This window comes from Neomonachus schauinslandi, chromosome 16 (genome assembly GCF_002201575.2).
Source record: "Neomonachus schauinslandi chromosome 16, ASM220157v2, whole genome shotgun sequence".
In the NCBI taxonomy this organism is placed as follows: Eukaryota; Metazoa; Chordata; class Mammalia; order Carnivora; family Phocidae; genus Neomonachus; species Neomonachus schauinslandi.
Genome location: NC_058418.1, coordinates 29,731,965 through 29,757,528, shown reverse-complemented (window position 1 = coordinate 29,757,528; position 25,564 = coordinate 29,731,965). Strand labels below are relative to the sequence as shown.

Below are 25,564 nucleotides of genomic sequence, written 5' to 3'. Positions count from 1 at the left end.
CTTCTTCTTCTTTTTTTTTCTTAACATATATTGCATTATTTGTTTCAGAGGTCCAGATCTGAGATTCAACAGTCTTGCACAATTCACAGCGCTTACCAGAGCACATACCCTCCCCAGGGTCTATCACCCAGTCACCCCATCCCTCCCACCCCACCCCCCACTCCAGCAACCCTCAGTTTGTTTCCTGCAATTAAGAATTCCTCATATCAGTGAGATCATATGATACATGTCTTTCTCTGTTTGACTTATTTCACTCAACATAATACCCTCCAGTTCCATCCACGTCGTTGCAAATGGCAAGATCTCATTCCTTTTGATGGCTGCATAATATTCCATTGTATATATATACCACATCTTCTTTATCCATTCATCTGTCGATGGACATCTTGGCTCTTTCCACAGTTTGGCTATCGTGGACATTGCTGCTATAAACATCGGGGTGCACGTACCCCTTCGGATCCCTACTTTTGTATCTTTGGGGTAAATACCCAGTGGTGCAATTGCTGGGTCGTATGGTAGCTCTATTTTCAATTTTTTGAGGAACCTCCACACTGTTTTCCAGAGTGGCTGCACCAGCTTGCATTCCCACCTACAGTGTAGGGATCCCTGCCAACATCTGTCGTTTCCTGACTTGTTAATTTTAGCCATTCTGACTGGTGTGAGGTGGTATCTCATTGAGGTTTTGATTTGGATTTCCCTGATGCCGAGCGAGATTGAGCACTTTTTCATGTGTCTGTTGGCCATTTGGATGTCTTCTTTGGAAAAATGCCAGACATATTTTAAAGGAACACTCTCTAGGGACGCCTGGGTGGCTCAGTCGATTAAGTATCTGCCTTCAGCTCAGGTCCTGATCCCAGGGTCCTGGGATGGAGTCCCACATCGGGCTCCCTGCTCAGCGGGGAGTCAGCTTCTCCCTCTGCCTGCCGCTCCCCCCGCTCGTGCGTGCGCGCTCTCTCTCTCTGACAAATAAATACATAAAATCTTTTAAAAAAATAAAGGAACACTCTCACAGGGATGGACGCAGGGTGGTAGAAGCAGGGAGGCTATTTGGACAAATGATGGTGGTTCTTATGAAAGTGGTAGCACAGAGGGTGGTGAAGGTTGGCCAGATCATAAATATTTTGAAAACAGAGTTAACAGGATTCACCGATAAATCAAGAGATAAATCAAGAGAACTCCAAGGTTACAGGTTGAGTAACTGGACAGTGCAAATTATTGAATTGTGTGATCCTGGGAGAAAGACCTGGAGATTATAGGAATCAAGAGTTTGATTTGAGATATGTTACATTTGAGATATTATGACTAAATAGCTAAACACGGTCCACCTTGCCCAACCACTATGCAGGTCTCCAAGACATCAGACCCCAGTACCCAGATAATAGATAATTTATTACAGGCACTGGAATATCCCACCACTTCCATCCGTTAAAAAATTCACTATTAACTGCATGAAAAGTATATGACGTTAAATAAAATACAAGCCCTCTTGATCCCCCAACATCTGTTAAAGATCTGATGCATTATTCTGGGTATTTCATAATTGCTCATTTAAATTAATAATATTTAAGTAAAGGGATATACACTATCAAGCTACCACCTGTTCCAAGTCTTCATGACCAAAGCAGATATGTCTGAAACAGTAGAAATTAATTTTGAGTATTGCCATAGTACTCCAGATTTTTATTTGAAGGCTAATTTTGTCAATCAATCAAAAACAAGTTGGAGGTTATCTGAGATTTTTATACACATCAAAGAAAAATTTACAAATGAGATCGTCACGGGTGGTTCCAGATGGGCTGAGGTCACATAGAGGAAATACAAAAAAAAGTCCATCATAATTTACATGTTAGGGGAAAAGATGGTGTTAAAAACATCATCTACAAATGATCACAGAGATACTTTCAGGAATACTGAAAAGGCAACATATCAAGTTTCCCTTAGTTTAAAAAAAGGTCATTCTTTTGCAGATGTCAATGAAAAGAGAGCAGGATCATGGTTGTTACCCTTAATGCACGGAAGAGCCGACTTAATGTGTTCCCAGAGCTCTCTCATACGTCAGATTTTGGCACTGGAAGCACATTTCTCCATAGAGACATTTTTGCAAAATATGGAGAGATTCCCAGCCCAGCTTCCCAAAGCATTTAGCCCACAGTGGGGTAGAAACATTACCAGAGTAGCACTGGGCTCCAATTCATTGAGTCCCTCTAGCTCCAGGACTGACACCAGTTCTGGAGGAAGGGAGATGAGAAAAGGGGAGAGACGCTGTCACTAAGGGGGACTCAGTCAAATGACTGCTAAGTAAGGGCTCCTAAACTGAGGACTGTCTATACTTCCTTTTAAAATCACTGGTGGTGGGGCGCATGGGTGGCTCAGTCAGTTAAGCGTCTGCCTTCGGCTCAGGTCATGATCTTATTAGGATCCTGGGATGGAGCCCCACGTTGGGCTCCACGCTCAGCGGGGAGTTTGTTTCTCCCTCTCTCTCTGCCCCTCCCCCTGCTCGTGTGCTCTCTCTCTCTAATAAATAAGATCCTTAAAAAAATAAAATAAAATCGGGGCACCTGCGTGGCTCAGTCGTTAAGCGTCTGCCTTCAGCTCAGGTCATGATCCCAGGGTCCTGGGATCGAGCCCCGCATCAGGCTCCCTGCTTGGCGGGAAGCCTGCTTCTCCCTCTCCCGCACCCCCTGCTTGTGTTCCCTCTCTCGCTGTGTCTCTCTCTGTCAAATAAATAAAAAAATAATCTTAAAAAATAAATAAAATAAATAAAATAAAATAAAATCACCAGTGCTGATGCCTGCGTGTGTACAGTATTTTATATGTTATATACTTTTTCATTTGATCATCGTAACAATTTTCTTCAGAAGGTAACAGTTTTAGGGACCATCCATTAACCAACTTGGGGAAAAAAAGATCCTATAATCTTGATAATGTTCCCAACAACTAGCATACATCCTTTGGAGATCTTGTTTTTCTTTCAAAACTGCAGGCCTGCCGATTTTTTTTTTTAACATAACTTCATTCTTCTAAACAGAGACTCTTCTAGAATATTTCAAAAGTCTTTCTAATAAGATAAACGACAGACTAGAGCTGAATTTAATACCCTACTCCCCACCTCAGCCACCCACCCTCCAAAAGAACTAGAAGAAATAAGGTATAGAATTGTTTGGGGCTGTAACTTTTCCAGGAAAAAATGGAAATTACTGACACCCCAATCTGGCACCCAGAGTTCTGATTCATATCTGAAATGCTATGATGGTTGGCTAGTCAAAGGAATCCAAAAGATATGCCAGCAGCCAAGGCTGCAAGAGCACCCCCAGGGGAAAGAAGCAGGATCTTCACACCTCTGCATCAATCTGAAATCTGGCGTGGTTACAATTACTTAAAACAACCAAATCTGTCTATTTGAAAAGAAAACAGAACATGTGTGAAACGTGCACGTGTGCCTGTGTGTGCGTGTGTGCACGTGTGTGTGTGCGTGTGCATTTAACAAAGGCTAGCAAAATGTAGCTAAAGCCTATGGAATCGAGGCTAAAAGAGAAACTGTGGCTGTTTATTCCAGGTTTTCTCTGCATGTGCTAACAAGAGTTAAGAGAGATGGCAAGGCTCGTACTTGGGAGTTTCCCAGCTTCCGTCACTCTGTCTCGCTGTTTTCGGCTTCTTTAGCCTTGTTCCTCTTGTGTGCAGAGCAGAGGCACCTGAACGATCCTCTTCACATTCCTGGGATGTAACAGGCACATCCTAGTGCTTGGTACCAATAACGCTCAACTCCCATACAGCACAAGTAAGGGTTAAAAACAGAAAGTCCTACCCACTGGTTTGCTCTGATATTCCCGGAGATATTGTCACTGGATGTATCCTCAGTAGAATTCTATTCAACACCTCTGTCTTTAAGTACAAAGCTGTAGGCTGTAGCAGCTTTAAGAAACATAAGTATCCCTTTTTTCTGCTGCACAGTATCTGTGTGTGAAATTCTCTAAAGGGGTTTAAGTATTTACCCTGAACAGTATCAGACGGTTTCTAAAATTTTCCTTATCCAGTTGCAAAAACACTTCAAAGAGAATCATAAACATAGTCCTTTGTGCTTTCGATGCACATTCTGTTTCTCAAGCTTAAGCCTGAATTCCCTTGGAATTGTAAATTTTTTTCCCCAAAAAGACAGGATACACAATGCTTTTTTTTTTTTTTTAATTCATTACTAAGTCTGCAGCAACTAAGGGAAAAACTGGAAAACTCTGAGAGAAATCCAGAAGGCAATCAAAGAAGGAATCAAAACCTGTTAGAAATTCATTGCTAAATTACACATACAATTTCCCCTCAGATATTTTACTCTTAATAGAACAATGCGCTGTGGGGAACAGCGGTGGGGGGCTGGGGAGGGAGGAGGGTGGAAAGCAGCAACCTTCAGTGAACACGTTTAAGATAACAAAAAAGGTGAGCCCAGGATTTTTAGCCACTGTAGCTGAAAAGTGACATTTTTTTCTTTTTTTTCCTCCAAATTTCCAAAGTTAAATATAGAGGTCCCCAAACTCAGTGTCTGTGTACATAATTTGAATTATTGGATACTTGTGACTGTTAACCTGCCTCCAATCTGTGCTTATCCTGAGCCACTCAGCACTGCACCAGTCAAAAAAGGGAGAAGGGAACTTAAATTTTAATTTAAAACCACCAGACATCTCACACCAAATCCTAAATTACTATAATATCTTCTGCTCCTTTATCAGTGACGCTACTTCTGAAAAATGGAAGCAAGGATTATGTTTGCAAATATAATTCAGTATATACATTAACACTAAAAGGGGAGATATTTATATATATACACACACATATATTTACACAGACGTATATGAATATGAGTTGGTAACTTCACTATTAACATGGGCAGAAAATTAATATGTAATTTTAATTTTATTATTCCCCATACCCCCAAAATCTTTAATCTTAGAAGAAAGTTTAAAATGAACTTAGCTAATTGAACTGTAATAGAATAGCCAATACTGGGATACCCAGTGTATATTTCAGTGTATGAAAAAGCAGCCTTGTTCCTCTGTTCAGCTACGAAGAATTTAATCTAAAGCATTGTGATGAGAGCTTCATTAATCTCTCCAAAAACAAACAAACTGCTCCTCGGCTCAGTCACTGCCCAGGACTGTGTAAGCTATACCAGGAAAGGCTCCACCAGACAGCCGTGGACAGGCTCCTGGCATGAGCTCTCCCAGATGATTGACACAGGCCAAAATGACAAGGAAAAACGCATGACTCATCTCGAAATTAAACTATTATAACAAACTTGTAAAGGACAACCTTTACATTTGTAAGTACCTTTCTCTCTTAAAACTTTTAACAACAAGAAACTGGTAACAGAATTAAATAAAACACCTACTCGTTTTCCAGGTCTCTCTGCTCTCCTGTGCCAAATTTTAACATAAATGGATAGAACTTAATGCAGCCTATAGCTTACCCAACATAATTATATATTGTGTTTTACAGTGTTTCAAAACGGATACATTAAAATGCTCCAGTCTTGGCTCCTTCCCACTAAAGTCAATAAAGGTTAGAAAGGCCAACTGCCATATAAACACACTGCTATCCCAGCACGAAGAACTGTCAAGACAGGAAATGCAATTCAAAACATTCAAAACGATCAGGATTCTACTCTTCTCTCCTAAACGAAAGAAGCGCTAAAAAAAAAAAAAAAAGAAAGAAAAGAAAAAGCATGAAGAAATTTCTCTCCAGTATATCAATCATCAGTACTTCTGAAAATGTTTACTCTGGAAATTATTCTAGAATATTTCCATTGGATTATACTAAATTGACATTTTGTTTTTTAAGGCCAAAGGGAAATGAATAAATGTCATCAATTTAGAGGACATCACACCTAGCATTCTTTCTCGTATCGTTGTGAATTTGATGGTGTTAAAACATTTTTATGGGTAAAATAAATGTCAGTTTTGCAAAGTGCGATACCAGACCCTGAGAGACAAATGGCCTATCCATTGAATCTCTGGCTACAGCAAGACTTCCTCACCTCACAGGAGACTTCGGCTTTTCATATTTCTCTTTACCCAGAAAGCAAAGCTTGTACAGTTTCTTTCAAATGGTAACTCTCTCTTATCCTGAAGAGTCGCCTCATAATACAGTAATCTTGGTTGTGAGGTGGTGGGTTGGTTTAAGAAAATAAAATAAAATACAAATATCTGAATAGCATTACAGGGTTATAATAATACCATCCTGAACAGGGAGCAAAGATGAGAAGAAAAGGCAAGGCTAAATTCTTAGGTTATACGAAAGGGTTGTGCTGCTTTGGGGTTAATGGCTCATAAATTCATGAGGTAATATTCAGGGAAAATGTGGTATTTTATCAGAATGTCATTCAAATATAAGGTTTAACATTTACATACAAGAGCAAGCACAGAGTAAAACTATCCTGGGGGTGGGGGGGGAGAAGTGGCGAGAATAAACAGTGTGTTAAAAACAGTGCTTGCTGGAACAGAGAATGGGAAGTAGAGGCTAGGGGAGTTTTAGACACAGTGGACTAAACGTTCTGAAATATGGTTATGACATGTGAAGAAGCAATTACCATTAAGGGAAGAAATGCGATTGCAAAGCTCATTTTCCATTCTTCTGTATCCAATCTGAGACTACACCTTCCAACCACAAAGTGGTGGAAAAAAGAAAAAGAACACCGAGACAGAGAGAAATCACAACACCAGTCTCTTCCCTGGTACAAGGGCCGTCAGAGGTTGCTTTACTCATAAGCAAAAGGTGAAAAGTAATGTACATATTGCCTGAGGTTTTTTTGTTTTGTTTTGTTTTCACCAAAAGAGATCGATACTATGGTGCCGAACAGACAAGATACATTAATTACAGAAGTGTTTCCATAACACACACATGATTTTACAATTAAAAAAATAAAAGCACAGAGATAAAGAAGAATCATTTGTCTAAAAGGATAATAATTTTGAGTAATATATTCCCTGGAAGCAAAGTGAGTATGTTCAGAAATGCTGTTCAGATTAGTCTAATTCTACAGAATCCAAATGTGCACTTTTTATGTTAAATTGCTGTTGAATTTGTTAACCCACAACTGATTTCCTGTGTTAGGGAATCTTGGAGATTACAGCTAACTTGAAGCAACAGGGATAATTCTTGACAGTTAATGGTACATTTGTATGCATTTTCCTGAAAGGCCAGCATCTTGAGGCCTCAAACTGGTGGCTCAACACTGCCCCCTACTGCTTGCAACTGCGAACATGGGAGGTGGGCTGGTGCAAAGCAGGAATTCTAGGCGCCCAGCACCAGCTCCGCCCCCCAGTACACAAATACCAGATGGCACTGCACTAACAGAGCCCCAGAACCATAGACTTTACTTTCCCAATGATCATTATCTTCTGTCTCTTCCAATAGCAAAAATAAATTATTATGAATTTGTTAAAGGTCATTTAAAGAGGCTTGAAGCCATGCTTAAATTTAATTTGGAAGTATCATCCCTTTTATCTTGGCCCAAACCTTCACTCAGCTGATAATGATCACCCTGAGGCTGGCTGAGGAGAGACACTGGGGCCATTGATTTCACTCGGAACACTCAGTAATGCCACACCAACTGCAAGGAAACTCGCTCTGGAGCCCTCTGAAGATTGCTCTTCTTCTTGGTATTTTTTGCACAGGAGTCATAAAGTAAACAGAAGATATTCCATCTAACTAATGTGCCATGGCCCGATTAAAAAAAAAAATTATAACTAAAGCTTTTAAATGAATTCATAATGAATGTAATCAGTAAGTTCCCAACACCAAAGATTACTCTTTAGAAGAAGAAAAAAACAAAACAAAACCTTGAACAAAAAGAAATGCAAAGAATTTTTTTTTTTAACAAAATCAATGAGTTCCTTTCTTATTTGCCAATTCAAATGTTCTAATCTGCAGAGTTGTCAAATTACAATCCCAAAGTCAACCTGATGTCTTAAGAGTCAAAGTCTGGCAAATAAAGAGGTTCTTCTAACTCATATGTAAATGGACAAAACCAGAATAACACAGTAAAAAATTCCCTGAAACTGAAGCTGCCTTTATATATACATCCCATAAAAATGGAGCATACACCACACAGCCTAATTTTAGGAATAGAACTAACTAAGGAGATTAAGGCATGGACTTTTCATGACCTCCAACTCAGTTTTACAATGCTCAGTTTTACACTGAGACTCAGGTCTTTGGAGGAATCCATTTTTGTGATACTGTTAGTACAATAAAAGGAGGATTATAACATTCCTTCCTCAGACATATATCCATGAAAAGGCATCATTTAAAGATCTGAGGAGATGTCTGGAAAGCAAGGACTTCCGGATTCTGACACAGACTTTCAAACTAAGACCGCTTCAGGGTTGTGACTTGATATTTTCATTATTATAAAATACACATTTTTGCAGCTACACATTTTTGCAGACCAGTTCACTGTTTCCAGTACATTTCCAAGTCCGTGCAGTGGTACTACCTAGAGTTGGGCAGGCTTTTATCACTTTTCCACTACGTTCCCAAGTCAATGGTTTGGAGGCAGGACAGTGAGGCAGTGAAGCGCATGACTCTAGAGCCAGCCTTCCTGAGTTCAAATCCCAGGTCCCCCACTTCAGGGGCTGTATGATCGTGAGGAAGTTATGTAAACCTTTTGTGGTTCAGTCTCCTGGTTTATGAAATAGAGAACCGTCATACCTACTTCATGGGGTTGTCATAAAAGTTAAATAAGTTATATATAAAACATTCGGAATAGTGCCTGGTACTTCATAAGTATCACATAAGAGTCTGCTATTACTATTATTTAAATTAAGACAATTCAAAACTTGCAAGTGGCCTCAACTCTCCTTCCAGCTACACTTCCGACTATATCCCCTGACGCCTTGCTCCAGGGCGGGCTGTCCTTCCCCACTTGCCATCCTGTTAGTGCACTTCCTGGAGCCTGATGTTCCTCTCCAAATGCCCTATCTGACCCTACTCCTCCCCATCCAAAGTCCCCAAAAGCCACATCTGTTGTTTCACAACAGTCCGGGTCCAGTGCTCTGAATTTAATACTCCCTCCTCTGGACCATGATTTTTTTTTTTTTTTTTTAATCTCTATTACAGGCTTTCATTTTAGCTAATGTAACACCTGGCTACATTCACGTCTCTCTCCTTGTTAAACTGAATGTAGTGGTTAAGAGCACAAGCCACATAGCCAGACTGCCTGGGTCTCCATCTTGCTCAGCCACTTACTCTCTGACCTTGGGCGAGGCACTTAATTTCTCAATGTCTCAGTTTTCACATCTATAAATTAAGACTCTTATATAAGAGTTTCTACACTTCGTAGGGCTGTTGTATGAATTTCAGAAGTTAATACGGGGAAAACCCTTAGAACGGTGCCTGGTAAGTCTGAAAAGGCAAATGAATTTTAAATCTTCTTGCTGCACTATTGTTCCCTCCACGTCACTTCCTAGCATGTGTCCAACATGGTGCCTTGTATGTTGGAAATACTCGATAAAACGCTCACTGAACTAAACTGAGCTTGTACAGACAAAATTGGGGCTGTTCCTTACCAAGAGTTACCTGACTCAATAGTTTAGAATAATGAATTATGTATTTGCCTATGCAAATTAGGCAGCAGAGGAGTTACAGAGCAGAGCATCCCAGAAAATATGGTCCCGGACCTGATGTACTTACCACGCCTTCCATCTTCTTCCACAGTCCTTCCAGTTGAGTCATGGGTTGACACCACCAATCAGTGCATTTTCTGTATCGATTGCCTTGAAACCAATACTGTCTCAGCCATTCGAACTCGACCTGGGGACCACAAGGAGAAGGCAGTTGTTATAATGCCCTCGTGAGGGACAATCAAGGACAACAAGGTCATCACTTGATTCTCTGCCAGTCACTTAATTGCCACAGGGTGAGAAAAGGTGAGAAAAGCTCAGCCTAACCAGTTTTCAATATAACCTGGGGTCTCCAGAGCATTTCTGCAAAGCCAAGAAAAGAGCAGTCTTAAAACTGAGGCCTTCTTAGCGAGAAAACCCAGCTTGGGGTGGGGAGGGGTTTTCCATCACATTTATTAGTCAGACGTGAGGAAACTATATGTTCATCAACAAATCCTGAAAAAAAAATTAATTAATAAAAATAAATTTTACAAAAAAAAAAGCAAAACAAAACACAAATACTGAGATCCTAAAGTATAGAGCAGCCTGCACTCTGTAGGGAAGATATGATCAAAATCAGTTTTTATTAAACATCTTTATTAAAGACTAGTACTTAGAGCAAAACACAGACACATATTAAGAGATATCAATTTCAAGTTTCTTAAATTTAAAACCAATAAAGAATTTACTATGGGCCAGGAGGAGCTGGTGAGAATCCTAGCCCTTATAACGAAATAATACAAAGTTAATTGTGGGGGTGTGTATTAAAGTTACAGCCATTCAAATTGTTACTTTTCAACTCAGGGCACATGATAATAGGTAGAAAGAGCAGCAAAGACATTAATAATTGCTTTTCCTTCCTATGAACCTACTATGGTTATTATTATGGTTATTATATGCCACCTTAGCATTCCTCCTTCTATTCTAGCAAAACCCCGCTATTCATTTGGTAAATGACCCACCTCCCCAGTCCATGTGTTCTGGGGAGAGCTCCAGCCCCAATACCAGGGGTGGAGTGTGCCACCCAAGTGTCAGCCAATCAGCCCACCACATTTCTCTAGTCACAGAATCAGGTATGGGGGCAATCACCGTATGTTCAATCACAGTAAGTCTGAAGACTGAGAAGATTCAGGAAGAGCATTCTACAACCATTTCGCCACAAATGGGGAAAATGGAGACAACAAAGTAGGAAGCAACTGCAAGATAAAAAGATAAAAACCAGGCGGTGATACCACCTGGCCCTTGATCAAGCTGTTCCTGAAGCCTTTTTCTACTTAAGCCAATTCAGGCTGAGTTTTCTGTCCCTTGCAACTGAAACAATCCCAATATATGTAGATGAAAGGCTGAGTAAAGTTTTGGAAGGGTAAGAAACTATTTTCTATCCACCTTCCATATATTCGAAAACTCATCTTCAACTTGAAAAGAATCAAATTTTATCGTCAAAGTACAAGTCTATTCATCCCCCAAACTCTTTTTACCTCTGCCCTCTAAAGAAGTGTAGAGCCTTCACAGCTTAATGTTGGGTCGTCTGACTTTGCTCAGGTAATCGTGTTCCCTATACAGACAAACTATTATAATCTTTACCTGTTACCACAAAGAATTTTTGTGTTTATCCATATTGAACTTTCATGAGGCAAACAAAAGCAACTTGTGAAGATTTAACAATGGTGAAAATGGCTCAAATAACTAACCTGAGAACACCCAGTCATATGAAAGGGTTTTAGTTTACATTAACCAAATGTTTGTTTGATATGCAGAACTGATTTCAGTTAAAGCTGTTTAAACAAAAAAAAAAAAAAAGGAATGTAGACAATATTAAGACAATAGTTGCTGAACCTTATCTGTGGTATTAAGAGACAGCTGTAAACTTGACTGCTTTGAAGGAGAGCGAATACAAGTGTAGTTCAACTCTGAAGATACAGGTTTAACAACGTTATTTATTACAAGACGACTTATTTTTAAGAGATTTTGCATGAAATGTGTTCACTCTACAGGAACAGCCTATCAGCATGGCATCACGCCCTACGTCAGGGAGAGCTGAAAAGATTTTAAAAGGTTTTCCTATCTTGAGCCCGGTTATTTCCATTGTTGAGGACACTGTGGTATCCCTGGAAAGAAAATCGATTATCCTATGTAATTAGTTCATTCACCTATCAGGGTCTAGACTTCAGGAACTTAAAACTCAGAAGGCAGGAGAGGGGCATACCTGGAGACTCCACTCTCAGACAAGAAAGCAAAGAAAGACCCTGTCCATTGTAATAAGTCGCGACTTCCTCTTCCTTAGGTGCCCAGCTATCATTTGAAGCAGACAATGCCACGAGTAAGAATAAGGGCTCCACTACCAAATGGCTAGGTCACTTGTAAATAAGGATCATTACCTAACAACCACATAGGTTTGTGGTGAGGCTTAGTGGGTTAATAATGAACAGCCTACCATATGCCGGGCACTTGCTAGATGCTAAGAAAGCAAACTGAACGAGGCCATGAGGCCTAGAACTTGTTGTCCCCAAGGATCTCACAATCTGATAAAATTTTCTTAGCAGGAAAAGTTTTAACATCCATGTCAATTAGCGCCCACCCCCCTCCCACTGGGCCAGTCAGTAAAGTTCACCACTGAGGACTTCCTCCCAGCAGAGGTTTATTCATGAGCTGAAGTACTGCCCAGGAGATGACAATCTTTCTGGGCATCAAATCCACTGGCATGCATTTTATTCAACTCCAGAACCTGACTTTTTCGTCTCAGTGTCGTGGGTAAAAAACAGGACAGGATTTTAAGCAAATGTCACCCTCATCACTTCCCCCACTGCCAAAGAGAAGCCGTTGGCTGCTTTCGTAAAAGTAATTAAGGAAGCAAAAAAGATTTCCAGCCCCTTGATTCAGAGTTTGAGTTAACAACAAAAAAAAAAACAAAAACAAAAAAAACACAAAAACCACCACCAACAAACAAACGAACAAGCAAAAAAAGCTATTTTAATTTTTTTTCCTCCCTAAACTGTGGGGATCAGAAAGGAAAAGTTGCTGGGTGGATGCTGCATAAAAGCTGAAGGGTCAGGACTCAGAATACAAGGGAAGCTTGAATTTCTTCAGGGCTAAAAAATAAAAAACAAAATAAGTAATAAATAAATCAAAGGCCAACCATAGCAACTGACCAATAAAGTTCTAAGCATGCTAGGAGTAGGGTCCCCATCCCTTCTCCAGGGTATGGTGCCCCCGGGAAGCTCATAACTATCAGAGCAGAAATAAAAGACAAGCCATCAGGAGGGCTGCGGCTGACTTGAGGCCAGGGACACGCCACGGGTGACGCAGATCCCCGAAGATGTGAGCCTCAGGGAGACAACACACAGGAACTCTCTTGAGGTTCTCTCGGACTTCATGATGCTTATGAACCAAACTCCCAGATTTTGGACATGCCCTTAAAGGAAATTCACTATGATACAATCTTTTGGGCCAATGCAACACAAAGGTAAGCAATGCCCCCAGGAATTTACCCAAAGCCTACTGACAACCTAGAGGCCTTGCAAGTTCTTGAAGGGCCGTCTGAATGATCAGAGAAATATGAAAATATGTCCACAACAGTGTCAGCTTCATAACTGACTCGGAAAACCATCTCTTCAAACCCTCATAACTAACCTGTACCTGGAACAATCTAAAAGATCTGTCAAGAAACATTTTTCTTCTAAAAGATGTCTAAGAAAAGTCTGAAGGGGAAGAAACCTGCCTACCTGAAACCTTAGGCATTCAACAGTAAAGTTCAAAATCATATTTATGAGCTACTGCATCACCATATATTGTAAATCATCTCCATTCTCTTACAGGTAAAGCAACTGTCACCTACTTTTCTTCTGCCAAGTTAGTGGGCTCTTGGTTTGGGCCCAGCTCAGCTCGCGCAGTTCCCTCATGAGATGCGTGAGCAGGCCCGCTGGGGTTAATGTCTCACTGTAGTAACTGAAATAAATTATCTCATTGAGAAAGATGTGAGACCAGGGAGAGATGCTAATGTCCAGTGTACAAAAAGCCACACTTCAAAGGCCCTTTCAAAGTAACTTTAAAGAAGATGCAGGTTTGACCAGACCCAAACTATTTTTTTTTTTTTTAAGATTCTATTCATTTATTTGACAGAGAGAGAGAGAGAACAAGTAGGCAGAGAGGCAGGCAGAGGGAGAGAGAGAAGCAGGCTCCTCTCGGAGCAGGGGGCCTGATGCGGGGCTCAATCCCAGGACCCCGGGATCATGACCTGAGCCGAAGGCAGCGGCTTAACCCACTGAGCCACCCAGGCGCTCCTTGACCCAAACAATTTTTAAGAAGGAAAACAGAATATTTAAAAACATGCAGCAAGATTCTGCTTCCAAATGGACAAAAAAAAAAAATCTTTGCTAAGCATCTCAAATTAGGAAAAAATAGCTTAAGGTCTTCAGTTCTACTCCCCAGAGTTCCCAAATCACTTAGTTAGGAGGCATCTAAGGAAAACGAGCCACTTCTACACACACATAGCCTGAAAGCCTGCAGCACATAAAACCAAGGGCTTCGTCCTATAACTGGTGCAGCGGAGGCACATGGCTTTTAAGAAAGAGGAAAGCAAACAATAAAGAACCCGAGGGAACTATTACGGACATGTGTGCTATTGCTTAACAACGGGACCCAGTGGAAAGGCAGCATACCAGGGCTCCATCCCAGGCCAGCATGTATGGCCGAAGAGTAGTATCTGCTGATATGCCTTGACATATGGAATTCATTCTTTAAGGGGATGGCCTTGAAGAATCAAAGACTGGGGGGATGGACAAGGTGAGCACGCACGCTATTCAGATGCAAGATCTCTCTCTCCCTTCAACCCTCGACCAGTCTCAAGGGGCTAAGGCTTCTGATATAGCTCTATCCCGCTTTGCTAACGTATACAATGACAAAAGCAGCCAGTCACTTTCTGAGACTAATGGGTTCAGATGACAATATTCTGTTAGATAAACAGGGTGATTGCTACAGACCGCCCCCACCGGTTGATGATAACAAAACATCTCAGTCAGTCAGAGAAGACCAGAAGGACAGGGGGCAAAAATAGCCCCGGTAAGTGTTAAAAGGGGACACCCATTCTACTAGCCTGAATCCTAACATTGCAAGGTTTGTAGAGAAGGAAAAGACTTACATTTCCAGATTAGAATTTCTTTACTACAAATATGGAGAAAGACATAACTTTGCTCCCAAGTCTAATTTCAGTGAGGTCACCAGGCCCATAAATGCTTATGTCTCTTGAAGTTCTAGCTATCAACAATGTCTCTAGCAAGGACAGAGAGGAGAAAAAATGGGACACTTATCAGGCACAATGAAGGGAAGAAAGTCAGTCCTGAGTGCAGCTTATGAGCATCAGAAGTGTTGCTCATAAGGAAGAATTTCTTTGCCTTTGGTTCTAGAGATTATGGCAATGTTTCAGAAAGTATGAAGCAGTTCATAAGATCCTAAATATCTCTTTAAAGACATTTTATGATATTGTGGAAGCAGACACTGTTTCTCCTCTGCTCCAAACCCCTCAGTGGCTCCCCATTTCCCTCTGAGTAAACGGGAAAGTGGTTGTCCTTATAGGGACCTCCAAGGACTGATACGATCTGCTGCCTTCCAGTCCCCTAATACCACCTCTGTGACCTCATGTCCTCTAACTCACAGCCCCACTCCTGCCATTCAAGTCACAATGGTAGACTCTCCCTTACCTAGTCTGGAAACACCAGGCATTCTCCCACATCACAGATTTTGCAGTGGCTTCTCCCTCTGCCCAAATGCTGTTCCCCAGATATCTACATGGCTCACTCCTCATGTCCTTTAAGCCCCTGCCTGCGGCACATCTTCTCAGTGGGAATGTTTTCCAGCTCTCTCAATCTAACATACTACCAGATGAACAGATGCACCAAGTTTATTACTTGTCATCTCCCTACACTAGAACGACTGTTTTACTTACCAGTATATCTTAAAGCACACAGAAGATACCAGACACAAGGTCAGTCATTACTTGTTGAAAGGACGAAAGAGAACATTTTTATATTCCAAATTCTCCATCAATCCTTCCAATTCTAGCAAAGAGAAAGTCGCAGGTTGGTGATAACCTTCAACAGTTCTCTAGCCCTTGGGAATCTCCTTTTTTCCTTTTAATGTTTTTTGTTTTGAGGTATAATTTACCCATGACAAAATTCACCCATTTGAAGTATAACATTCAATGTCTGCTAGAAAATGCATGAAGTTGTATGCAAATCTCCCTTCTCCCATGGATAACGGAGACTTGAGGCTCAGAGCCTCCTCCCAGCAAAAGCACCTGCTGGAAGGTGGTAACACTGCTCTGTTTTCAATGGCGAGATTTCCCTGGTTCCTTTCTTTTGCCTGGTGATGCTGGCTTCTACTTACAGTGGTAATGCAAAGCCTCCTTTTCAAAGAAATGTATTTCTCTAAAAAATGAGCTGAGTTACGGGGCGCCTGGGTGGCTCAGTCAGTTCAGCATTTGACTCTTGATTTTGGCTCAGGTCATGATCTCGGGGTCATGGGATTGATCCCCAAGTCGGGCTCTGTGCTCAGCAGGGAGTCCACTTGGGATTCTCTCTCTCTCCCTCTACCCGCTCTTTCTTGCCTCTAAAATAATAAATAAATAAATCTTTTTAAACAAATGAGCGGAATTTTTAGAAGCCTTAAATAGACCACAACATGGATGGTCCAAAGATAAAGGAACAGCGGAAAGGGTGTTACTGAGAGCAGCAAAGTTTGTGAAACCCTGGATGGTGGGATCCTGCTGGTCTGACTGCAGAACTGCACCTCATTTTGTAAATAACAAGCAAGGCACTGACACTTGCTCTTAGGGCCCACCCATGATCCCACTGGTCTTTGCGGGAAGACTACTCTTCATGAGTCTCATGCTTCTGCATGTCTTGTGAGCAAGGCACTGACTTCCCTCCACCTCAGCCTCCTACTGTAAGAATGTTTGGTAGCGTAAACAACCTTGGAAGATATAGTTTCTCCTCCAGAACAAAGGGCAGGGATGCTAACAGCCTTGGAGGATAAAGACGGTGTCTGGTTTGGAGCAAAGGTCAGGCATGCTCACTACCTATTATAAAAGATTCAGCTTCCCTTGGCTCAAGTTCCTCTCATATAACACAAGCCCTGCATGCGTCCACATTATGGGCCCACTTTGCATTGTCCTGCAGAGAGAGGCTTACAGAACTGGCACAAAAGTGCAGATACTCTGGCTACTGCTGTCGTTGTAGGTAATTAAACTGTTCTTTGCCTCTCACTGAGGAATTTCAGGGCTCATACCCATATGAAATTATGGCAGATCAACTTGTTAGCTCACAAGTAGCTTCCCAGTTCTTGAAAAGTCTCACCTCGTTGTGGATTTCTTCTCCTTGTTTCAGAACTGCAGGCTCAAAGGATTTCAAAGAAACATCACCATTGTCCACCTCATTACGGACATTCTGCAGAGCCAGCTGGCAGCGCTCTAAGATATAATCCAAGGTTCCGGTCGAGCACTGCAGAGACAGAACCAGCAATCAGGACTGTAAGCAAAATCCAAGTTTACCATACAATGCTTCCTGGGGATGTTCACATTTGTCCCTTTTCCATACATTTACCTGTTGCCCCCACAGCTCAGCCCATATTCAACTTAAGAATTACTATAGTGGCCTGCTCCCTGGGCTCTGTGCTTAGCCTCACTTGGGCCACTCTCCTTGTTGATTTTCTTTTATGATGTGGGCCATATATCACTAAACCGTACGCTCTCTGAGGCTAAAACCATGTACATACTTATATGTATATATATACACATGTATATACATACACACACACCATTTTATTACATAAATTTTTTCTACAGATACTGCAGTATCTAGAACCAAGTCCTAAATGTAAAAGAAACTTAGTAAGTAGTTTTTGGATGAATAACTAATCAACCAAGAAGTCAAAAATACTGACTTTGTTATTAAGTACCCTGAATCTAACAATGGGAAAGAAAGGTAACCAGACTGATCGAATCAACAGCCCACAAAAGGGAATAGTAACGGCGGGAAAAAAAAAAAAAAATTGAAGTTATAAACACAGGGCAAAGAACTCATTTTCCTTTTCTGCAAAAACCAAGCAGCTGCGGTCCTTGGCGGAATACGTTCTTCAAATAATGGAGAATATGTGGTTCATGCCCTCAAGGCATGTTCAAAGGCATAACTTAGTGCCTTGGTATTGGCAAGGGCACAGATAACTAGTTCATCCTTCTCTTTGTCTGTGGGAGCAAAACAGAGGTCAAATGGACAACCCCTCCTTTGAATGATGTATGTCAGAAAAGAAAAGGATGCAGACGGAGTGTGAATCCATTGGTTTTGATGACAACATGATTTCCTAGAATGATAAAAAGCAAGCTATAAATACCCGTTCGACCCAATGATGAAAATGTATCCCTAAAGTATTTCTCTTCCAACATACATAATTTAAACAGATCCCTCAGAAATAACCTTGAAGGCTAATGCCCTGGTACAAAAATTCTTTCTATGGTTACTGCCATGTTACGCAATGTGTCACGGATAAGCCTGGGAAAAACAAAGTTACGGTGCCAAATACCGAAGCCTGACTAATGTGTATATGAAGATCTCAGAGTGCTAGGAGCACGAGAGCAGGCAGCTCCAATTTGCTACAAAGAAAAGAACAGAAAGCAAAGCTGAATCACCACTCACTTTTGTCCTGGAGCCACTCCTGCAACCTCTTTTAAAATGACGGTCTCTCTATAAACATGCTCTACTCACACCTTTACTTTCCCAAGTATTGAGTGACCTATGTAAGAGGTTACTAATCACAATGCCATTTATTGAAAAGGCTGGAAATAACCTAAATTTCCCATCCATAGGGGACTTGTTAAATAAACTACAGCGAAGCCATACTGGCAGGCAAAAAAAAAAAAAAAAAGGGGGGGGAGGGCTGAGGGAACTTTCTTTCCTGGGTGTTCAGAGTTTTATCCGTTGTACAGAACCTATAATAAGGCCCGTTTTTTTGTTTGTTTTTGTTTTTTGGCAGGGACGGGTAACAACTTTATTGAGACATAATTCACATGTCACAAAAGTCACACCGTGAAAACATACAATTCATTAGTTTATAGTATATTCACAGAGTTATGCCACCGTCACCACAGTTAACTTTAGAACATTTTGGTCACCTCCCCAAAACAAATGGCACCCCTTAGCAGTCACCTGCTGCCCCCTTCCTGCCCACCTGCCCAGCTCCAGACAACCACCAGTCTATTTCCTGTGACCACAGGTCTGACTACGCGGGACCGCTCCTAAAAATAAAATCATACGATAGGGGATCTTTTGTGACTGGCTTCTTTCCCTGAGCATGACAGTTCAAGGTTCATCCATGTTGTAGCACCTGTCAGTAACTCCTTCCCTTTTACTGCCAAATAATATTTGATTGTATGGAAATACCGCTTTCGCTTTTCCATTCATTATCTGGATTGCTCCCACTTTTTGCCTATTATGAGTCAAGCTGCTAAGAACATTCACGTACGAGTTTTCATCTCTCTCCGGTATGGAATTGCTGGCTCCTGAGGTAACTGTATTTAAAATTCTGAGGAAAGGTCAGCCCGTCCCCCAAAGTGGCTGAACCATTTTATATTCCCTCCAGCAGTGCAGGAGGGTTCTAATTTCTGCATATCTTCACCAATACTTGTCACTGTGATTCTGACTGTAGCCATTCTAGTGGGTGTGAAGTGATAACTCAATATGGCTTTGCTTTGCATTTCCCTGATGACTAATGATGTTCAACATCTTGTCATGTGTTTATTGGCCACTTGTGCATCTTCTTTGCAGACATGTCTCTTCAGATCTTTTGTCATTTAAAAAAATTGGATTATTTATCTTTTTAATTATTGGGTTGTAAGAGTTATTTATATACTCTAGACACAAGTACCCTGTGACATAAGTGATGTGAAAATACGTTCTCGCATTCTAGATAAAATAAGTTCTCTTTCCACTTTCTTGATGGAACCTTTTGAAGCATAATAGGGTTGGTTTTTTTATTTATTTATTTTTTTTTTTAAAGATTTTGTTTATTTATTTGACAGAGAGAGACACAGCGAGAGAGGGAACACAAGCAGGGGGAGTGGGAGAGGGAGAAGCAGGCTTCCCGCTGAGCAGGGAGCCCGATGTGGGGCTCGATCCCAGGACCCTGGGATCATGACCTGGGCCGAAGGCAGACGCTTAACGACTGAGCCACCCAGGCGCCCCGGTTTTGTTTTTTTTTTTAAGATTCATTTATTTGTATGTTTGTTTTTTAAAGATTGATTGATTTATTTGAGAGAGAGAAAGACAGAGAACAGTGGGGAGGGACAGAGAGAGTCTTAAGCAGACTCAGTGCTGAGCATGGAGCCCAAGATGGGGCTTGATCTCACGACCCTGACATTGCAACCTGAGCTAAAACCAAGAGTCAGATGCTTAACTGACTGTGCCACCCAGGTGCCCCTATTTATTGTAGAGAGAGGAGAGAGAGCATGGGGGGAGAGAGAGAGAGAGAGAGAATCTCCAGCAGACTCCATGCTGAGTGCAGAGCCCAACATGGGGCTCAATCTCATGACCCTGAGATCATGACCTGAGCCGAAACCAAGAGTTGGACATTCAACCCAATGCACCACCCAGGTGCCCCTGAAGCATAACAGTTTTTCATTTTGTTGAAGTCCAATTTACCTACTTTTTCTTTGGTTGTTTGTGCTTTTGGTGTCTTATCTAAAAAAACCACTGCCTACTCCAAAGTATGAATTACATATTGGTAAGTTATCACCAAGGCTTACTAAAACGAAAGTGCAGAATGGTATGTAGAGTAGGCTACCATTTGTATAAAAAATGTTTTTAATTAAACACATATTTGCTTATATATGTATTAAGTATCACAGAAAGGATAACAAGAAGCTGATAACACTAGTTGCCTCTGGGGAGGAGGAGCTGGTTGGCTTTAGGAGGAAGAGACTTTAAACTATTTATTCTTGGGTACTTTCTGAATTTTGAATCGTTTGAGTAACTACCTATTCACAATATAATTATATATAAAATTCATAAAATTTAAATTAAAAAAACAGATTTCTTCTTTTCCAACCAGAAGAAAAAAATCCAATAAAAGTCGAGAGCTGTCAGACATAATCTAGTCACATGTAACCGAAAAACTAAATAGATTTCTTCTCTGATGAACTAAAATGAAATTCAGAACATCACTTCCTTAAGACAATCTGTTTCTGACATATTTTGAATGGACAGAAAACAGCAAATCATTTTGTGTGGCACAGATAAGGCATGCCACGTTAATTCTGTATGAAGGAGAGGACATTTATAAAATAAGTGAGGGCTACAACACTGCATGGATTTTTTCCATCTCTTCTCTTGAGGGAAATAATAATGTAACTTTCATGTTAGAAAAAAAAAATCTTTTCCCTCTTTTATTACTGACAACAATACATGAAATAAAAATTTTTAAGTAAGATAAAATAATAATCCTGTCACCTTACCTTATTTTAATTATTTTTATTGCACATGATTCTTTGTTTTTCCACACGGCTGTGATCAGAATGTACACATCAGTGTCTATTCTGTTTTTCTCTGTACGTAAGTACTCAAAGTAAGTATTTTCAATGGTTGCTCACTGAGGTGATAACTAATTTAATTAACTAGTCATGTACTACAGAGGCACTAAAGTTCTCTCCAGCTCTTCACTACTCTTAGTCACTCTAAACATTTTTATATGTGTGTGTGTTATCTTTCTTTGAAGTGTTTCCTAGGTTTGACTCCCAAAAACAGTGTTATCAGATCAAAGATATTTTTATGGTACTTTATACACATCCCCATACAGCTTTCCAAAAAGTATACCAATTAGAAAAACTTCCAGAAGTATATGAATATACCTGTTTCACCATAACTTTACCAACACTGAACATTATCATTTTTGACTTTCCATAGAAATAAAAAGTTACCTTAAAATGGTGATGTTTCAAAAATTACTTTTTACTTTAAGGTGATTATTAAAGCCTGTATACATAAGATCACATAAAACAAAGTCAGCTAACTTTTTCTTAAAAGGCCAGATAGTAAGTATTTTAGGCTTGCAGGCCTTAAGGTCTTGTTGCGACTCTGCAGCTTTGCCTTTGTAACTCCAAAGCAGCCATAAACTATATGGAATCAAATGAGTGTGGCTGTGTTTCAATTAAAATTTTTTTATTAAAACAGCTGGCTAGCCCATGGGCCACAGTTTGCTGACCCTGACCTATAATATAGAAAGCAAGATTGTTACATCATTCACAGTGGAGGTGTCTAATTAGTAGCTTGAACTCAAGTACAGAGACTATAAAAGACATAGATTTGAGATAATGTGTTTCTCCCAAGAGCATCACTACACAAACCCACTTCTTTATTTAAGAGTTAATTAATGCTCACAATGTTGCCTAAAACTTAGAGGACACAAATACAGCTGTGATTAAAGCAGAAAATGCTGAACCTCAGGATATTGTGAAAGCACCGCTATCCTCATAAAATTGGTCCACCTGGAAAAAAAGGAACTCAGGGCACAGGGGTACTGTTCAAACTGTATTCTGGAGGGCCCCTTTGGACGGCTTCTGTGTAGGCATGTCCTACTGCAGGACGGGGAGGAGGAGAGCTTTAGTCCCTTGTTTGCCTTTATCTGCCAGACCGCTCCACTGGTCAGCTCCAACTCAGCCTGTTCAAAACTGAATGAACTACTGTCTTCCCCCAATGCCTTCAACTGCTGTTTCTATTAATGGCAATGTCATCCCCAAATCACCCAGGCTTGAGAGTCAGCCAAGAGCCTGGCACGGCGAAAGCATCCAATAACGAGCTCATTTGTTTGTCCATACACACATTCCTCCTCTATTCCTCCCTCTGCTCAGGCAGTCCTTCCTTCCCGACTGCCTAACAGAACTTACTTTCAGGTCTCTCAGATAATTATCCGTGTGTTTATTTGTTTGGGATCTGTCCCCCCAACTAAAATGGGAGTTCAACAAAGGGAGTGGCCACAGACGTACTAGGGATGATGTTGATGGCTCTCTCAAGCCCATCTTGCCACTGGACATGTGACAGGCACTCAATATTTGGATGAGCGAATGGAAGAGAGGGGCAAGGGACATGAGGAGAAAGGGACGAAGGCATGTTTCATGGGCTGGATGGCATCTTGATTTAACAGATACTCAGGCCCTCTCTGGCCCACAGCAACATGACCAGTCCACGAGAAAAGCCACTTAATTACCATACGACATGCCACTGCTTTACAGACTCAGTCTCGGGACTGAGAAGGACTTGTGCTTGTGTTCCCCTGCCATTTTGTTGAATCCCTTCTGCCCAACTTCCCACCCTGGTCCCCCTGTGGCACGATGGAAAGTCAATCTACAAAACAAAGCACAGATAACAAGCTTGGATATGAAGTCAACTTGTAGGCCTTCTCATGATTATTCCCCTGCTCTCTGGAACCTTCCTTAACTGATCACACAGTACCGCAGGGTGACTACTAGGAGTTTCTCCCACCTTCTAAGTTTCCATTCTGAACTGGTCTAATCAGCTGACCATCAGCCACCGCAAGTGGTGGCAGAATTTAGCACTAAAGTCTGGGTTATGAACTCAACTGGGGAGTTCAGAAATTACTGGGCACCACTGTAACTCTCTCCTTAATTTACATTCACATGCCCAGAAGTCTGACCCAAAAGTTAAGGGAAATGTAAATTCTCAGCCACCGGAGCCTGGTCACAGCTAACACATGCACAAGCACACAAACCCTCCCCATTTCCTTTTTTTTTTTTTTTTAAAGATTTTATTTATTTATTTGACAGAGTGAGACACAGTGAGAGAGGGAACACAAGCAGGGGGAGTGGGAGAGGGAGAAGCAGGCTTCCCACCGAGCAGGGAGCCCAATGAGGGGCTCGATCTCAGGACCCTGGGATCATGAACTGAGCCGAAGGCAGACAGTTAACGACTGAGCCACCCAGGCGCCCCCTCCCCACTTCCTTCTGGCCATCTCCTGTCCTTGACCTTGACAGATAAAAACCCCTTAGACAATCTCTAGCTAGCAACACCTGCCAATAGCATTTTACCTTCTCCAAGAAACAGAATCCCAAAGAAGCAAAATATACTAATCCCATGCTGTGAACACACTTTTTAAAACTGTTTCCCACACAACTCAAAGCTAATAAAGCAAGTAAATAAAGGCTAACGTCAAGTTCGATGGAAGCAATTTTCCTATCAAATACTCTTCCAAAACTCTACGCAAAATTGCTCATTCAACCACTGCTGTCACATCCAATTAAGTTTGAATCACATTTTTATTAACACTTACCTCTGCCACTCGGTGGGTGGAACTAAACCGAGGTGGTAAACCAGCCAAAACACAGTGTTGGTGGGTGGCATTGAGATCATCTATAGGAAAAATACCAAAAATTAAAAAAAATAAAACCACACACGCACACATTTATTAGTCACTATAAACTATTCAACAAAAATACAAAGTAAACAGTAAATCCATCATTCAAGGACAATAACCAGGGAATTAACACCTACTTTGTATTCTTTAAACCATTCTTTACAACTAGGATGACTTTGTGTGTATATAAGTATAGAGAGAGAGACATCAAAACCATGACACTTCCAAGAGCAAAAGGGGATGTTAATTATTCCAAGACAACAGGTGTTCAGGGCTATCTTTAGCAAACAGGATACATGGTCACCCTACTTATGTGTGGTCTTATGATGCCCACTCGTCACTAAGTTTACTATTTATGAGCTTCTTTCTCATTCTCATGATATATCAAATTCTACCCATGCCTTTAGATAATAAGCCAAAATTTTTTTAAACTATTTGGGGTGGAACAGCTTTCATCTGAAAATCTGCCTCTTTCTCTCCCCAATCAAAGTATCAATTTTGCCCTAACAACTTTTCCAGGCAAAAAACCAACCAACTCAGCAGTTGGCAATGTTTTGGCACTCAGGTCAGAATTCAAGCCTATGGATTCACAGCCCCAGAATGGAGTAGGTAGTGAATTCATCAGCTGAAGAAGAAGCCTAAAACCACACACAGTGGAAGAAAAACCAATGGCCAAGTTGTTGCGTACTCTAAGAAATGATGCCACACATCAGGCAACATCTCTATCACCTCTGCTTAGGACATCACTTCCTCTATTACAAAGAAGAGAGTGGAACAGTACTATTCCCCAGCACTGGGTGATTTCCTACATAGGTAACAGAGGCTTCTTACCAAGATACCAACATTCATAACGATTTAAACTAAACGGCAAAACCACCACACCCCTTACAGGGCAGCAAAATTAACTTCTCAACAAAATAATGGAAATGCAAAATGTCAACTGAAGGTCTCCTGCTTCTGGACATTCCGGAGTACCAGTGACAAGGTTTGCCCTCCTACCTTAAACAACTATAAAAATGGACCAAAACAATAGGAAACAAACATTTCTGACACTGGAAAAGAGAGCAAGATACAATCCCAAAGATCGAAAAACAAAATAGGTGAGGCCTAAAATTGCCCTAGCTTACAAACCTGGAACAGTTTCAAAGCCAGAGTAGGGGGGGGGGGGGGGGGGGGAGTCAGGCAGAACCCAGAGTTTTCAGTTTTCCTTCTTGTGGAATTGTGAAGACAGACACTGGAGTTTAGGAAAGCCAGGCAACAAGGATTGTAAGACAGAATACTGGAATAGGAGAACCCATACAGAGAGAAAACAAGCAGACATCTGTAGAAGGGTTCCTTCCAAGTCTATGGCTGAGCACTAACGTGTGTAGGTGGAAATGAAAACTTCCCAAGGGCAGGAAAAGAAGCATCAGCAAACAATAGGCTGAACAAATCTCAGAGCTCACACAGGGCTGGGGATATTTTGTGTTCTCAGCAGTCAGAATGGCTCCTACTACATGAGATAATGG

The 25,564-nt window shown here is 41.1% G+C and overlaps 1 protein-coding gene across 2 annotated transcripts in view; it reads right to left on the bottom strand.

Moving 5' to 3' along the window:
* Positions 1–25,564, bottom strand: part of FTO (FTO alpha-ketoglutarate dependent dioxygenase) — a 374,545-nt gene that overhangs the window by 190,322 nt on the left and 158,659 nt on the right. For both annotated transcript variants that reach the window (XM_044911496.1, XM_021704695.2), the window contains exons 5-7: positions 23,973–24,052; positions 16,997–17,140; positions 9,679–9,798 (exon numbers count right to left, since the gene is read on the bottom strand). In XM_044911496.1, the coding sequence (XP_044767431.1) occupies positions 9,679–9,798; positions 16,997–17,140; positions 23,973–24,052 (344 nt within the window). The remainder of the gene's footprint in view (positions 1–9,678; positions 9,799–16,996; positions 17,141–23,972; positions 24,053–25,564) is intronic.